We start from the raw sequence: 17,848 nt of genomic DNA, 5'->3' as shown, positions 1-17,848 counted from the left end.
ACTTGCCTCCGCCAAAAAATAATTTGTTCGTCTACCCATCAATAAAAAGCAAATATTTTTTTTAAATTATTCCAATCAGATGCTCTGTTCTTTCAAAAACTGCAATTTTTTTGCTCTTGGTGCTTCACATCTCCGAAACAGCTGGGCCTGCCTTTGCCAAAGACCAATATCTCGAATGATTTTAGAATCATTTAATTCGGTTGGTCTGTGCTCCCGAAATCGTGGACAAAAAATTGTATCCAAACATACACACATAGATACTAGATACCTTAGTCAGGTAGATATGCAAAAATTTCATTTTGGTTCACTTTGCGATTACTATAATTTATCTGAGAAATTAAAGATAATCTAAATACGGTTTTCGTGTCTGCTAGAGTTGATATCATTAAAGTCTTACATAATATTCCGCATCATTCCCTTACCTGGTGGGCTATTCCCTGGACTAGGTGTTAAATTCTCATTGGTGGTGATCCACAAATCCTGCAACCTGGGTGAACCAACGTGGCTATCACTATGACCAACTTGTGTACGGCATGGACTATTCCTAGTCTCCATGATCTGCCTCACGCGTTCTCTAACCTCACTAGAACGATTTCCTGACACATTCTCATCATCATTGATAAAGGATTTTCTAGGTGGGCTTATTTCTCCAATTGAAGTAGCTAAAATAGAAAGAAGATGGTGGGGGCGACTGTAGAATAACAAATTTAGATGTTATTACCTTTGTTTCCAAAATCAAACGTAGCATCGCCTTTGTACTCATTTTCCTTGAAACTTCCATCGTTTTCGTCCTCGTACCAGAATATCTCCTCAGGTACTTCATTATCCACACCTGTGGTGTCGTCTAGTAAATTTAAACCAGATTCGTCCTCAATCTTCTGATACCCGCCAGATTCATTTAAAGCCTTTTCTAAGTTCATAGAGTTTTCAGAAAACTTTACATCTTCACTTGGTGTTTCAAAAATCGTCGGTTCCAAATGCAAAGATATCAGATTTTTGACACGAGCACATACGTATTCGGCATGTACGTTATCTGCGGGTAATCTAGGTGAGAGATTTTGGTGATCTACATTGTTGAATGTAAAAGGTTTGTGATTTTTTCCTCTAGGTGATAGGTTTTGAGCGTCAATGATGCTTTGGTAAGACTGATCTAAAAGTGTATCGGTAAATAGATCTCTAGGAAATACTCTAACCAGCTTTTCAGGTTCATGTGTATATTGGTCAGAGTACAATTCTTTCGTAGGTTTGTTTTCTTTAGCCACATTTTTGACATTCGGTTCTGTAAATTGATCTTCTTGATAAATCCTTCTTGGTGGACTGCGTTGTGAAGAGCTCTGACTAGGATGTCGATCAGATTCACTTTCAGTTATTATTTCCTTTCTCATACTAGGTTGTTCCACAGGTTTACTACTGGCACTCCTGATCTTTTCATTAGTGCCGCAGTATGAACTTTGGTTAGACTTCTTCTCAGATTCGCTGGACGTGTAGACATTGCTGTCAAAGTCTGAAGGATAATTATGAGATGTGTCAGTGAGTTTGTCTAATATGGGAACTTTTTCGAAGGTATTGTTTAAAGATTTTAGACCAGTATCAATTTTCAATAGACTCTTTTCCAAATCATTTTCATATTTTTCATCCAAGACTCCATTAAGAGCATTCCAACATGGCGTCAAATATTTAGCTTCCAGCTGCTTGTAGATGATAAGATCTTGAGCAATTTCTAGTTCTAACTCTTCTTCTGTCAATTTTGATATTTTATGCAAGTCGTCATCTAAACTTCGTGCATACTTTTTAGTCACATCTCTTAAAAACAACATCTCATAATTAGGGAATGTAATATCTGTTCTTAAAGATCTAGCTGGAGAACCACAGGAATTTTTTCCCACAAAATCATCATCAATACTTCTTTCCTTTGCCTTAGCAAGAGTACAAGTACCAACAGTTCCATCCCCATTTGTAGATTCCTTGCTATCGTAAACATTAGACATAGGCTCCTCATTTTCATCCATCATGTGATCAGTTATTGTAGTGTCTAATATAGAGCCATTAGAATCTTGTGACTTGATATAATCCTCGTTTTCCTCATAGACTTTATCCACGCTGATAGAATATTGGCTGGAAACAGAGTTGGCATAATCGGATAACAAGATATCATTAAGTTTTTGTAATGTGACTTCTTGAGGCATATTTGCTAAATTATCACTTGACGATGTCTGTTTTTCTGGTGATGTTTGGATGGATTCAGATTTAGTTGGGCTTTTAGAGTTTAAAGGGTTAGATTTACTATCCATTTCTTGGCCAGTGAAATAGTAAACTATTTGTTGCTTTTGAGAATAATTTTTGTAGTCTTCATTTTGGTTACACAAAGTGGCAGTTGCCAAATTGTCGCAAACTGCTTCTGATCTTGAAGAAGTTTTCTGTTTTTCTGGAGAGTAACTCTTTAAAGTTTCACGAAGAGATTTACCAGATCTCTGACTATCTAATTTACTCCTCATATCAATACTTGACACACTAATAATTTTAACATCGGAATTTTTAATTCCAAAACTTTTATCAGATTGGTCATTTTTTGAGAAGGAATTGTTGGTTTTATTTTTACTCACATGCTGTGATAAGCTAATTTGTTCCGAAATTGAACCAGACATAGAATTACTAAGAATACTACTTTCTTTATTTTTACATTTTGATTCTGCAGAAGCATTGGATTCTAAATTAGAGTTGAGTTCACTGGAAACTAACTTCTCTAGTCCCATTTTAAAACATTTTTTACTGAAATTATCAGATTCTGGTAAATGATCAGTGTTGGAGCTTGTAGTTTTTGACACTTTATTGCTAGTAGATGCACATATTTGCTCTGAAATCACTTTTATGGATTCTTTGCTATAATCGTCACAATCATTTGTTCGAGATGTGATTCCATTATCACTGAGCAAATGACTGTCAGACTCCAACTGCTCTGAAACTGTCCTGCCTGATTTATTTTTTGTAAAATTATCAGGATCTGTCTGTATATCTTGAGACACAGGTAAATGATCAGTCGTGGAACTTCTAGTTATGGATATTTGATTATTTAGATGCTCGGATATCACTTTCCCTGATTCTTTGCTAAAATTATCATGATCGGTAGTTCGAGGCATGGTTACATTATCACTGGACAAGTTATCTTCAGCCATACCGTGTTTTGATACCATTTTTCTTGAATCTTTGCTGAAATTATCAGTCTTGATACTTTGAGACATTGGTATGTGGTCGCTGGTGGAACTTCTGCTTTTAGAAATTTCGTTGTTTAAATGCTCAGATATCACTTTTTCTGATTCTTTTTCAAAATTATCAAGATTTCCTTTATTACTTGAATATGTTGGTGAATTATCACTCATAGAATTTCCAATTTTGGACGCTCTAAACATCCTTTTTTCACAATCACTCCCACTTTGACTATTTTTACTATTGGAAACATCTTCAGTATATATATTGGAACTTTTAGAATCAATCTGTTGCTTTGAGACAACATTTTCTCTAATTTCTGATAATGTTGCACTAGATTGAACTTGACTGTGTGAAGGTGGAAAAACTTTAGAAATCAAACTTCTAGTTTTAGATTCACTTCGTTCTTTGGAACAAGATATTTTCAAAGTCTCTGATTCAATTTGTGATTTTTCAGAAACTAAATTTTGGAAGTTCAATTCGTTCAATACAGCTTCAGACACCAAATTATTTGATGTATTTTCAAATAAAGCATTCTCATGAGTCAACTGCAAATTTTCAGTACCCGATTCTCCGGATTTAACAATTCTTCTGGATTCATCTGATAAATTATGTGATTTTGACAAACCATTAATGGATTCAGGAATGACTGTTAAGACGCGAGATGGCGATGATGCTTTTGATAAAGTTTGCGGATAGTCTTTGGATGATGCTGTTTTTGTTGACACTTCCTGATTTTTACTATCTATATAAATATTATCGTTTATTGATGAACTCGCCTTGTTATCATCAGATGGTTGTAAATGTTTGCTATCTGACATGTCTATTAAATCTTCAACAATGTTTAGGGAGTTCTCATCAATATTTTCACTGGTGACTTTATTAGATTGACTAGCAACGTTTGAAAATTCTATCTCGTCATGAATCTTAGTTACTATTTGGTTCAGACTTTCAACAGTAAGAACTTGGCTTTCACTCTCAAAATTCGTGCTGTACACAATTTCCTCGGTGACACTCTCCGTCGACTGTTGTTCTTTCAAATTGCGATCAGATTGCATAGATTTTGACAAATTCTGACTAGTGGAAATATTATTTTTACTGGAACTTGCATCACTAAAAATCTTTTTGTCTGGATCTATGGACCACTTTTTCCTGTTCTTGGATAAGTCATCAAATTTAGTTATGATGTGTTCTGAGATAATATTGTCGTTTCGTCCAAAGTTTGCTAAAGTCTTTTCGACTATATTTTGTCCTGACAAAATTTGTTCAACATTTGTAAACACTTTAGGTTGTTCCTGGTGACCATGGCTATCATACGTAATCGTTTGAACATTCTGATCATAATTTTCATCGCTTAAGGAATTATGGAAAACACTTAAAACAGTATCATCGTTTTCAGAAAACTGCATCATTGCTTCTTTCTTAGCATCTTCATAAAAATTTTCTAAGTCCCTTTTGGACATTTTATAAACTTGGGAGTCCGAGTAGAGTTTTTTCTTAGAACCTGTAATATGTTTCCAAAGACGATTTAAATCACTGCCTTTCACCCTTTTAGATTTGCTCGTCTGTACACTTTTATCAGTTCTGGGTTTTGCAACATTTTCTCCACCGGTTTGAACAAAATGAGATATTTTGGAATTAACATGAACTGTTTCCATCGCTGATCGATCCAAATTGTATGATTTTGCATCTTTAGATAACTTCTCATCTTCAATTTTAAGTTGTTGGATGGTTTCATAAATTGGACCATCATGTGCTTCGATTACATTAGGATTGTCCCCAAATTTTCTTTGTAAATTTGGGATATCCTTGTTTGCAACAGTGTTGTTGACACGATTTGGTTTATCTTGCAATGAGCCAATGTGTCTGAAATTTTCATTGCCAAATTTTTGGGCACTGAGGTCTAAGTATGCTTTTCGATTTGTGGTATCGACATAGAACTTAGAGGATGTTTGTGAAACGTTGGTTGATCTTTGTTCATGTATGTTGTCAACAAAATATTTTGGACGTTCATACACTATAGTATCCAGCAGTCCCTTTGACTTGTCTAGGGCATTATTTTTATATTCATCGTGCTTGATATTTTCCAAAACAAAATTTTGATGTTTTGTTTCATCAAACAATCGTCTATCCTGACTAAACTGCTGATTCCTGTACACAAAGCTTGCATCGTTTATTGAACTATAATCCTCTTCCTGTAAATATTTCTGATTGTGATTTGGAATAACTGGTCTCTCATTGTAGAATTCTTCTGCCAAATTTCTCGAGCTCCTATTTGGAATATTCTCTCTTGGCTTCTGATTTCTGGCCAACTGCAGACGACTTTCTATTTCTGAAATTTCCTTTTCTCGCTCGTCCAGTCTTCTGGACCACAGAAGAAGGGCTTCAACGTGTGATCGTCTACGTTGTAGTTCTTTTTCACGTTTGGACAACATGCTAGAGAATTGGGTACACATATATTAAATTTAAAAAAATCATAATAATTCAGAACTTAAATGAAACTTACGCGCTAAAATCATCAGATTTTCTGAAATCTAGTTGTTCGTCTGCACAGTTTTCATTTCTTTTCGTTATATTTATGTCATTGTCCCGAATGGCATCGAACTTTCCAAAAAGTTTACGATTGTTTTTTATGATTTGCTTCCGTTCATTGTAACTTTGTTTATAGCGCTTTTTCATCCTAGAGAAACAAATAAATATGTAACAATAAAAGTAACCAGTAAAATAATAAATGAAAAGTTCTGCAGAGAGTGAATGAAAGATAAACTCTATTGACAAAATGAATCGATAGTTGATAAAGAGATTAGAATATCTAACAATGAACAATCTGAAAAATATACAAATAAATAAAGAAACTCTACAGAAACTCTATTGAATTTATGATAAACTACCATAGTATCGATAAATGGCAAAGTATTGCCAGAAAGTGGAATATGAGAGAACTCTACTGTTCAGTGAACTCAATTTGGATTTGATAAAAAAAACTGTACCGATAAATGTGTAAACAGGTTTTAAAAAAATAACCTCTAAGAGGTGGTCCCAGGGGTTGAACGATAGGCATGGGTGGATCGGCCTTTCGAAGTTTGTGGGGGTCGGTCATACATGTGGACGCGATTAAGGCACTCTAAATGGCCCAAAACGGAATTTTTCAAATTCAACCCTTATTTTTGCGTCAATGCACGGGACATCAGAATTCATTTTAGAGGTATGGTTTCTTCAGCAAAGAATCTTATTTTGATCTTTAGTACCCGAAAATCATATGTGCCTAAGCGGCATTTAAATCGATCCGCCTTATTATATATATATACATATATCTCTACCATTTAATATATATATATATATATATATATATATATATATATATGTTGTACACCCCTGATATTATAAGTTGCTAACCACTGTCATAATATTAGATTCCTAACAAGTCCAGACTGAAATCTTAGAACCCTTGAGCTTTAGCTGATATTAACGGTTCATATTAACTTTTCTCAGACTACTGCGTAGTAGCTGACATTACACATTCTCTCACGAAATCATAAATCTACATCGACAAATCTCAGCAAGATCCTATTATCGACATTCCGCCGAGTTAACAATTCTCACCAAGTTCGCATGAATAACATTTTGTTTAATCAGCTAAATTCATTACTTTGTCCTTTTCGTTGCATAGAATATTCGAGACAAATCCCCACTACGTTTCAAAGGATTTTAGTTTTAATAATTATGAAATAAATCAGTCTTAATCTGTCGGTCGCCGGGCAAACACTTCTCTTCCAATACCTCCGAGTTCCTTGTACTTAAAGTGAAATAAAGTGAAGTTTTTGAAATAGTCTTTTCATTTATCAATCTCAAGTATTTTCAGCAAGTGAGTTTTCAGGAAAGTCGGAAGGTCCAGAGCAACAACATCGATTTGCATATAGCGGCGCCAACAGCCCTTTCTGTTCATCAACGCGGTGCCCAACATATTATTTGGTGACAGCGGTGTTTGACTGATGAAGTAACATTCAAAATTTTTTTTTGTGAGCTTGAAAGAACGGCGTTTGAAAAATAACTGCCAAGAGTGACAAAAGAAAAATATAAGGGTGCTACTTTAAAATAGGCAGTACATCGTGATTTGGAAAACTTTGCCTCCGAGGATAGCCTTGCCAAAAGTGGACGTAGTTGATGATCAGAAAACAGAAGACTCAAAATATTGAATAATTCAAGACCCGAAGTATAAAATAATTCAAGACCCGAAGTATTAAATAATTCAAGACCCGAAGTATAAAATAATTCAAGACCCGAAGTATAAAATAATTCAAGACCCGAAGTATAAAATAATTCAAGACCCGAAGTATAAAATAATTCAAGACCCGAAGTATAAAATAATTCAAGACCCGAAGTATAAAATAATTCAAGACCCGAAGTATAAAATAATTCAAGACCCGAAGTATAAAATAATTCAAGACCCGAAGTATAAAATAATTCAAGACCCGAAGTATAAAATAATTCAAGACCCGAAGTATAAAATAATTCAAGACCCGAAGTATAAAATAATTCAAGACCCGAAGTATAAAATAATTCAAGACCCGAAGTATAAAATAATTCAAGACCCGAAGTATAAAATAATTCAAGACCCGAAGTATAAAATAAATCAAGACCCGAAGTAATAAAATAAATCAAGACCCGAAGTAATAAAATGAATCAGGACACGAAGTAAAAAAATAAATCAAGACCCGAAGTGATAAAATAAATCAAAACCCGAAGTAAAATTTTCATGGATCGTATCAAGGAGAAACAAGAAAATCAAGAATCAAAAAACAAGAAATTTTCAACGAGAGACCAGGAGAAAAGGAGATATTTCATATCAAGAAACAAGAATAGATAAGTTCAAATATTATTTTTTAAGTGAAAAATCTAAAGTGAAAAATGAAATCAAAGTGTAATCAAAAAGTGATACAAAATCATTGTTCATGTGTTATAAAAGTTTAAGTGCATATTGTGTAATTTAAGTGAACCAAAAGGATATTCAATTAAAAAAGGATTACAACTCATTGTCAGTAAGCTAATTTTTAATATATTTTTGTATATTTTTGCGCTTCTGTTTTAATAGTTTTTCACATCTTTTCAAAAAATGAATGAACCAACTGATATTTCACGCGAAAGAAAATTAAATATTCAAACCGCCATTGCTTTAATCCCGAATTTCAATGGGGAACCTTCAATGCTTCATTCATTTATTACTGCTTGTGATGCATTGTCGGTGGATCTGAATCCATCAGAAGCGGAAAAATTGCTTACAGTAATAAAATTGAAATTAGACCCACAAATTGTTGCAAAAATCCAATTTATTAATTTTGATAAGTGGGAAGATTTAAAATATTATTTGATTAAAGAATATGTTGCTAAACGACCAATTGCTAGTTTATTAATTGAATTAAACAATTTAAAACGAAAATACAAAGAAACAGTAAAAAGTTTTGGAGACAGAATTGACGAAATATTACGACAAATTCATTATTCGAACATAATTAGAGTAGGACATGACTATGCAACAACACAAATTACATTCGAACAAGTAGGTATAGAAAATTTTGAAAATGGCTTAACAGAACCTCTAAGAACTTTAGTCAAATGTTGCCGATTTTCTGATATCAAAGATGCTATTGACTTCGCTTTGCGAGAAGAAGCTTGTCAAAATTCATCAAATATTAGAAATGATCAAAATAATAATATAACATGTTACATTTGTAAAAAACGTGGGCATATTGCTCCACAATGTTTCTTAAATAAAAGGAATATCGCTAATTCAAATAATGATAATCAAACATTTTGTAATTATTGTAAAAAACCGGGACATTTAATTTATGATTGTAAAAATCCAAATCGAAGAAATTTCAATACAAATCGAAACTATTATAACGCATCAAAAACTTTTATTACTCCTACCAACGAACACAGACAAAAATGTAACTATTCGCACACACATTCAGAAAATGCAACAAAAACCTCCAACACACATACCCAGAGTATGTCAAACTCCGACGAATCCACAAATTCCCAAACCCAAGACCCAAAACCTTCAACAACATCAGACAACGATACTGTTACAGTACGTGAACTACAATCACAAATTTACAATTCCTTTTTAATAAATAAAACCAACCAAAAGGAATTAAATTTCAAAAACGAAAATGTTTTGTTACAAATTGAAAACAAAAAATTTTGCACAAAATCAATCAAAGAACAAGACCCAAGAAACGACAAACAGCAAGTAAAAGACAAAGACGAATTCAAAGAAACGCTTGACCAAAACGCTTCAATTTTAACAACATCAAATAACGAAAAAGAACAGACAGTCAAAATTTTAAACGACCCACAAATTTCACAAACGCACAAAATGCAATCAGACACAGATTTTACAAACAAACGTTCAGAATTACAAACAAAGAAAACAATCAAAAAAGTTGAAGAACCAGAGGTAATCACAACTACAAACAAACATCGTTATCAACAAACCAACGCAAAGGAATCCTATGACAATAACGCAAAATACGGAAGATTTAAAAACGACGATTTAGAATTATTAACGGACAAAAACCCTTATGCAAGCAAATCCAAAAAGTCAATGCCTTTATTTAAAGATGCATACAGAGTTTGTGAGACAAATGATACAGACGTTCTAATGTTCAATCATTACCAATTTTTTCATTTTTTTTTCTTTTCAACATATTATTTGGTCGTTGTGACAGCGGTGTTTTACTGCCAACATATTATTTGGTGAAAATGAATACAGATGTTCTAACGTTCAATCATTATCAATTTTTAATTTTGAATTTATTACATTCTTATTAATTTTAAATAGTTGATTTATGATTATTAAATATAGCATAATAGATTATTGATAATCAATCATTAATTATTGATTTCCTTTCCTTGACTTATTGATTAATTGTTAGTTATCGATTATTGATTGATTGAATATTGATTATTAATTATTAATTATTAATTATTGACTATTGATTATTGAATATTAATTATTGATTATTGATTATTGATTATCAATTGATTTTATTGATTTTTTTAATGTAGTATGCAAATAGTGAACATAATTTTGATAATGATTCCTTGAATTAAATAATAATTGTAATTTTAAATTTACCTAAACAAATTCAAGTATTAATTTAGATTTTATTGCAAAAGTCAATGATTTAGTTAATGTCTAATGAGTAATTATCTCAAGTTTTAGGTAAATTTAGAAAATATCTTGAATAAATTTATAATTTTATAGAAATATTAGTTAAAGAAATAGTGAACTTTCACATCTTTTATTTCCAATTTAAATCTAAAAGCTAATTTAAGAATATTTAAGATTACTGTTCAAACGTATTGGGGATTGATAATTTTTTTTTCCTTTTCGTGATATTTAATATTTTTTTAGTCAAATCTAATGAATTGTTGCGATTTTTGCTATTTATTTTTCTTGAATTGAATAATCTTTTTTTTTTTGTTTTGTCTTTTGGTGTCAGTTTTTTTTACGGTAGCGCCGGGAGTCGCTACATTGGCGAGGGAGGTGTTGTACACCCCTGATATTATAAGTTGCTAACCACTGTCATAATATTAGATTCCTAACAAGTCCAGACTGAAATCTTAGAACCCTTGAGCTTTAGCTGATATTAACGGTTCATATTAACTTTTCTCAGACTACTGCGTAGTAGCTGACATTACACATTCTCTCACGAAATCATAAATCTACATCGACAAATCTCAGCAAGATCCTGTTATCGACATTCCGCCGAGTTAACAATTCTCACCAAGTTCGCATGAATAACATTTTGTTTAATCAGCTAAATTCATTACTTTGTCCTTTTCGTTGCATAGAATATTCGAGACAAATCCCCACTACGTTTCAAAGGATTTTAGTTTTAATAATTATGAAATAAATCAGTCTTAATCTGTCGGTCGCCGGGCAAACACTTCTCTTCCAATACCTCCGAGTTCCTTGTACTTAAAGTGAAATAAAGTGAAGTTTTTGAAATAGTCTTTTCATTTATCAATTTCAAGTATTTTCAGCAAGTGAGTTTTCAGGAAAGTCGGAAGGTCCAGAGCAACAACACCGATTTGCATATAGCGGCGCCAACACCCCTTTTCTGTTCATCAACGCGGTGTCCAACAATATATATATATATTTATTTATTTATCATACGCCAATCGGCTATATACAGTTAATTATATAACTATAATTATTATAGTTAACTATATATTATAGTTAACTATATAGTTAACTATATAGTTAACTATATATAAAGAAAAAAGATGGCGTCAAATAGACATGAGTGTGCAAAGTGTGCTAAAGAAATTAGAGAAAACGTCAGTAGTTTGTGCTGTATTAATTGTAAAAAGTGGTATCATAAAAAGTGTAGTGGGTTGGATAGCGCTGAATAGCTTTAAAAAAACCGGTCTTAATACTTGGTGTTGTGGCGGCTGTGATTTGGAGGTTAGCATAATTTTTTCGGAACAGGAGAATGACAACTGTAATACTGTGTCGACACCTATACTACAACAGCTGGAATCTCTTCTAGAGTCGAAGTTTTTAAAACATTTGGAACCATTTAAGCAGGAATTAAGAGATCTGAAAAAAATGTAAAAACTCTGGAAGGGGATATGAAGAGTTTGAAGGAGTCTAGTAAAACCATAGAAAATGTTAAAAAAGTCTGTGATAATAATAGCAATGTTTTATCAGAACTGGGTAAAAAGGTTTTGAAAATAGAGGACAGATTAGATTTTAGTATCAACGATAAGCTTCGTGAAGCTGACGATCGAAAACGACGCGAAAATTGTATCATTGGATACAATATCCCAGAATCAAATAAGAGTACTGGAATTGAAAGGCAACAGGAGGACACCGTTAGCTTCACACACCTCCTACCTGTTAACTGTAATATCAAGACTGGTGACATGAAAATCACTAGAATTGGTAGGCCATCTCAGGGGAAGGTTCGCCCAGTTAAGATAACACTATCCTCAAAAGATGATGTAAATATAGTTTTGAGATCCAAGTTGAATAATGACAGCGTTAAACTAACACATGACCTAATATTGCATCAAAGGGAAAAAATAAAGAACCTGCGAAAAGAACTGCAAAGCAGAGAAGAGAATGGAGAGAAGAATCTGGTAATTAGATATAAATTTGGTGAGCCTTTTATTGATAAGAAAGATTATTTTCAGAGTGCTCATCGAGGTTCAGAAACAAATTAGATAACATCTCTATATTGTACCAGAATGCAAGAGGATTACGGACAAAGCTTAAGGAGTTTTATTCAACAACAGCGTCTAGTGGGGTGGATATCATTTGTATTTCCGAATCATGTATTAAATAATAGTATTGCTGATGGCGAAGTGATAGATAATACATCTAGATTGTTTAGAAGAGATCGAGATAATGTACCTAATCAGAAGCAACGAGGAGGAGGTGTTTTCATCGGAGTGAAAAAACACATCCAGGCAAATCTGAAAAGTGTTACCCACCAAGATATCGAACAAGTATTTGTAAAAATTAAGTTAGGGTCAGATCTATTAATTATTGGAAATGTTTATATTCCTCCGTTGAGCGATATATGTATTTATGAGAAACACGTTAATGAACTTATTAACATAGTCAAGAAATATCCAGGTTGTAAAATTCTATTCATGGGTGACTCCAATCTTCCTGATACTAGATAGAGCCACAATGGCACGGAAGAATTTTTTGGTGACTCAGTTACATTGTTCACTAATTGGGCTGTCATAAATGACTTCTTCACTAATTGTGATCTGTTAGTTAAGAAGTCGTTTAACCTGGTACCGGAGGACAAGTATCATCCTGCAATTGGAACAGAAATTAAATATTTTGATACAATTAAACCTAGAGTAGTGAAATACTTCAACTTCAAGAAGGGTGACTATGGCGCTCTCAATAACCTTCTCTTGCAAGCGAACTGGATATCTATGTATCAGATGAATAACATTGATGATATTATTACTCATTTTTATAGAATTATCTGGGATGGAATATTTACTACAGTACCTCAAGTAAGCAAGAAGTGCAGTAGATATCTGTGCTGGTTTAGCAAAGATTTAATTAGCAAAATGAAGGCAAAGAGAGACGCTCACAGTACTTATAAGCAAAAGGGTTATGGAACTGATTATACAGCTTTCAGCAACTTAAGAAATGAGTGTAAGAAGATGAGTATTCAGTGCTACAATGACTTCACTTTTCGGGCAGAAGAAAAAATAAAAGACAATCCTCAGTACTTCTGGAAATACATTAAGATGAAAAAAAGATCTGATAGGGGTATTCCTACTTCTATGGAATGGATTGACAAAAAGGCAGATGGAGTAGAAAATATATGTAACATGTTTGCGGCATTTTTCAAGAGCACATATGATAGGGAATCAAAATTACTACCAAATGAATTTGACGCACTATTAAATGGTCTGTCCAATGGCAACACTAACCTGAGTAAAATCGAAATCAGTTTTGATGAATTGCTCCAAGGATTGCTATCATTGGACAGTTCTATGGGATTTGGGCCAGATGGAATACCGAACTTGTTACTAAGAGAATGTTCAGTGGGCTTGTGCGAACCTTTAAGTTTTATCTTCAATAAGTCCTTGAAATGGGGTGTGTTTCCAGTTGTCTGGAAAGACGCATATGCTGTCCCTGTGTTCAAATCAGGTGTGAAATCTAATGTATGTAACTACAGACAAATTTGCATTCAATCAGCTCTACCCAAATTATTTGAAAAAAAATTTTATAGTAGAATAGAATTTTGGTTTAGAAGCACCCTAATTAATCAACAACATTGTTTTATAAAAGGCAGGTCTACAACTACTAATCTCATGACATATGTGGAATGGAAACACACGCTATATACACAGACTTTAGTAAAGCCTTCGATTTGGTTAATCATGATGTGCTCTTGATGAAGCTTAATAAATATGGGATTTCTGGCCGGTTATATAATTGGTTTGAATCCTATTTGAGAGGCAGAAAACTACAGGTGAAATCAATTGATTCCATATCAGATGAATTTACGGTCTCTTCAGGAGTGCCGCAAGGATCTCATCTTGGACCGTTGTTATTTTGTATATTTGTGAACGACATTGGCAATGGTTTCTCGTCTGAGTATTCTTTATTTGCGGATGACTCTAAAATATACGGAACGAAATACGCATAAGGAACGAAAGTGATTTGTGTGCGCTCCAGGAAGACCTAAATCGATTATTTAGATGGTGTGAAATAAATAAATTTAAACTGAATGTTAGTAAATGCGCAGTTATTAAATTTTGTCGCGGCAGTGAAAGCTACTCTAATCATCGTTATTTCATAGCAGAAGAAGTACTTCCGCAGGCGGATGGTATTCGTGACTTGGGAGTATATATAGATAGAAAACTAGCATTCGATGGTCGCTTGAACAATATTGTGTCGAGGGCAAATAGTATACTCGGTGGTCTGCTCAGAAACAGTGGAGATTTTCAAAATGATGCTACCCTGAGTGTACTATTTGATACCTTAGTTAGACCAATTTTAGAGTATGGGTGTATAATTTGGGACCCGATTTACCAATATCAAATTGACAGAATTGAATCTGTCCAGAAAAAATTTGTCAACCATGTTAGATTCCGCCGATACATGAATAATATCTTCCGACTTATCCTTCAGATAAGTCGGTCCCAAATGTACAACCATCTAAACATTACGCCACTCAATGCTAGAAGAAAATACCTCACCTTCTGCTATGGAGTAAATATTGTGAAAGGTGCTTTAGATGTGCCTGAACTTCTTGAACGATTCAAAGAATTTCGAAAATAATAAATGAATTTGCTCCTGTGATTGATATATTTGGTCTGTCGGTGTCAAATATAAAAAATCAAGCCAGGAAAAATATCCTTCAAGACTGTCTTAAGTGGTAATTTATAGTTTATTAACTGTTTAATTTTATTAGTTTTTATTAAATGTTTAATTTTATTAGTTTTTATTTAATGTTTTATATTTGTAGTTTATATATATATATATATATATATATATATATATATATTAAGTGTTATGTATACTCGTATATACAAATCTATATATGAATTCTTAATACTCAAATTTTCTCATATTATCTTTAGTTTATAATTTGTACACTTTAGAATGTAATTATATTGTATTATTGCCTTGGGCGTTAAATAAATAAATAAATAAATAAATATATATATATATATATATATATATACATATATATATTGATTGTTTCTTTTCCGAACAGTAAATCCAATAATAAAAAACAATTTGTTTTTTGAAGATGTTTAATAACGACGTTTCGGAACTAGGTACGTTCCATCATCAGGTTTATTCTGTCAAATACAATGTTTTTTAAAACTATTGATTAACATTAATTAATGATGGTCAATTACAAATTAATTAGAAAAAAAAATTATAAAGGAATGGATTATGTACCGGTGTAAAGAGTAATAAGAATTAATTAAAAAAGGTTTTATATAAAATTGAGAAGCAAAAATTATTTACCTGTAATAATTTATATATCCATATCACTAATATTTTTTGTTAAAAACACTCGATTTTTTTGGAAGATATTTGTAGATGTTACGACTACACAAGACTTAAACACGCTGATATGGAGTTCTGTCGGCCAGATGTGAGGAATGATGTACGGAATTTTAGGAAAAATGATTTTTTATGGCTCTTGTATTGGTATGTTACCAATACAAGAGCCATAAAAAATCATTTTTGCCTAAAATTCCGTATTGGTATGTTACCAATACAAGAGCCATAAAAAATCATTCATGCCTAAAATTCCGTATTGGTATGTTACCAATACAAGAGCCATAAAAAATCATTTTTGCCTAAAATTCCGTACATCAGCCCTCACATCTGGCCGACAGAACTCTATATCAGTGTGTTTAAGTCTTGTGTAGTCGTAACATCTACAAATATCTTCCAAAAAATCGAGTGTTCTTAACAAAAAATATTAGTGATATGGATATATAAATTATTACAGGTAAATAATCTTTGCTTCTCAATTTTATATAAAACCTTTTTTAATTAATTCTTATTACTCTTTACACCGGTACATAATCCATTCCTTTATAATTTTTTTTTTCTAATTAATCTGTAATTGACCATCATTAATTAATGTAAATCAATAGTTTTAAAAAACATTGTATTTGACAGAATAAACCTGATGATGGAACGTACCTAGTTCCGAAACGTCGTTATTAAACATCTTCAAAAAACAAATTGTTTTTTATTATTGGATTTACTATTCGAAAAAGAAACAATCAATATATTGAAAAAATCCAGGACTTATCTATTGAATATATATTGTAGTGGTATTCACCCCTTTACAATAATTATAAATAATATTATAAATTTGATATAACAGTCAATATGAAAGACGCATTTAACGTTTTTTTCTAGAAGGATGGTTACGTCATCATCAGAGATTATAAAAAGCCTGAGGACGACGGAACTAGTGTTCATTCTCGACTAGACGCCAAACAGTTCACATCACTCTTATTTTAAAATATCAATTGTGTATTAAGTGTAACCAAGTAATGAAGTAAATAAAAATTAATAAATGTCTTCAGATGTTTAATTAAATATTTCCACAGTGATAAAGTTTATGATTAGCAGCAGAAGAACCTAATTTTAATTGTTGACATCGTTGGTGTGACGCAACATAATTGTTGGCAACGGATCCACAACATATTTGTTGACAGCCCAGGGGTGCACAACAATAAATATATATATATATATATATATATATATATATATATATATATATATATATACACACATTTATATATCTGTTTAAAATATTTCTGTATGCTTCACATTTATCTGAATTTGATGTGACATATGTATTAACAAGGTTGGGTAATATTATAATAATACATATTCTGTCTCTTCATCATAAGCTTAAGATTTGTTTAAAATATTTCTGTATGTTTCACATGTTTTAGTACTGTGTAAAGCTTTGCAAGTGATAGTTGGTGTTTTTTTGTAATTTCAAAAATTAAATGTAATTTAAATAAAATATTAAAAAATGTGTAGTATATAAGTAACTGTTTTGAAATTACACTGAAGATGAGGCATACCATTGTCTCGAAACGTCTGTAATTACCAAGTGTGTGTTAAAAATCTGAGTGTTGTATGTATGTGTGAGTTTGTATGTATGTGTGAGTGTTCTTGAAAATATCCCTTTGCTGTTTCTGGTTCAAACTATTCTAATTATTTCAACTTACTTGTCAAGTTCATATCGCTCCTGCTGAAGATTGAGTAACAATCCTCTTTGCTTCTTCTTCAGTGATGGAATCTCATTCACGTTACCACTCATTTTTAACTCTCTATGGATCAATAAAAAATGTTATAAGAAACATAATGTATACAATTTTTTCTTAGTTTAGTTTACAAAACAATTCATAGTTCCCATAAACATAAATCGTCATAACATCAGTTCGGACAGCATTAAAGTAATAAATATTTTTTACAAAACAGTGTTTTAATTTATATATAAAGAGAGAAAATTTATAAGTAAATAAAATACCAAGAAAGTGGTGAACAAAATTATATCAATTAACGAAGAAATTACATTACAATTATATTTAGAAAGATGAT

General features: G+C 32.1%; 1 protein-coding gene across 2 annotated transcripts in view; it reads right to left on the bottom strand.

Annotated features, from left to right (window-relative positions):
* The window catches only part of LOC113364054, a 50,249-nt gene that overhangs the window by 9,034 nt on the left and 23,367 nt on the right, over positions 1 to 17,848 (bottom strand). For both annotated transcript variants that reach the window (XM_026606511.1, XM_026606512.1), the window contains 4 exons: positions 17,476 to 17,577; positions 5,711 to 5,884; positions 722 to 5,640; positions 423 to 662 (listed from right to left, as the gene is read on the bottom strand). In XM_026606511.1, the coding sequence (XP_026462296.1) occupies positions 423 to 662; positions 722 to 5,640; positions 5,711 to 5,884; positions 17,476 to 17,577 (5,435 nt within the window). The remainder of the gene's footprint in view (positions 1 to 422; positions 663 to 721; positions 5,641 to 5,710; positions 5,885 to 17,475; positions 17,578 to 17,848) is intronic.

Source organism: Ctenocephalides felis, unplaced genomic scaffold (assembly GCF_003426905.1).
Source record: "Ctenocephalides felis isolate EL2017-DRISC unplaced genomic scaffold, ASM342690v1 CF-g0.4_SCAFFOLD_00845, whole genome shotgun sequence".
Classification (NCBI taxonomy): Eukaryota; Metazoa; Arthropoda; class Insecta; order Siphonaptera; family Pulicidae; genus Ctenocephalides; species Ctenocephalides felis.
This window is presented reverse-complemented; position numbering and strand designations above follow the sequence as displayed.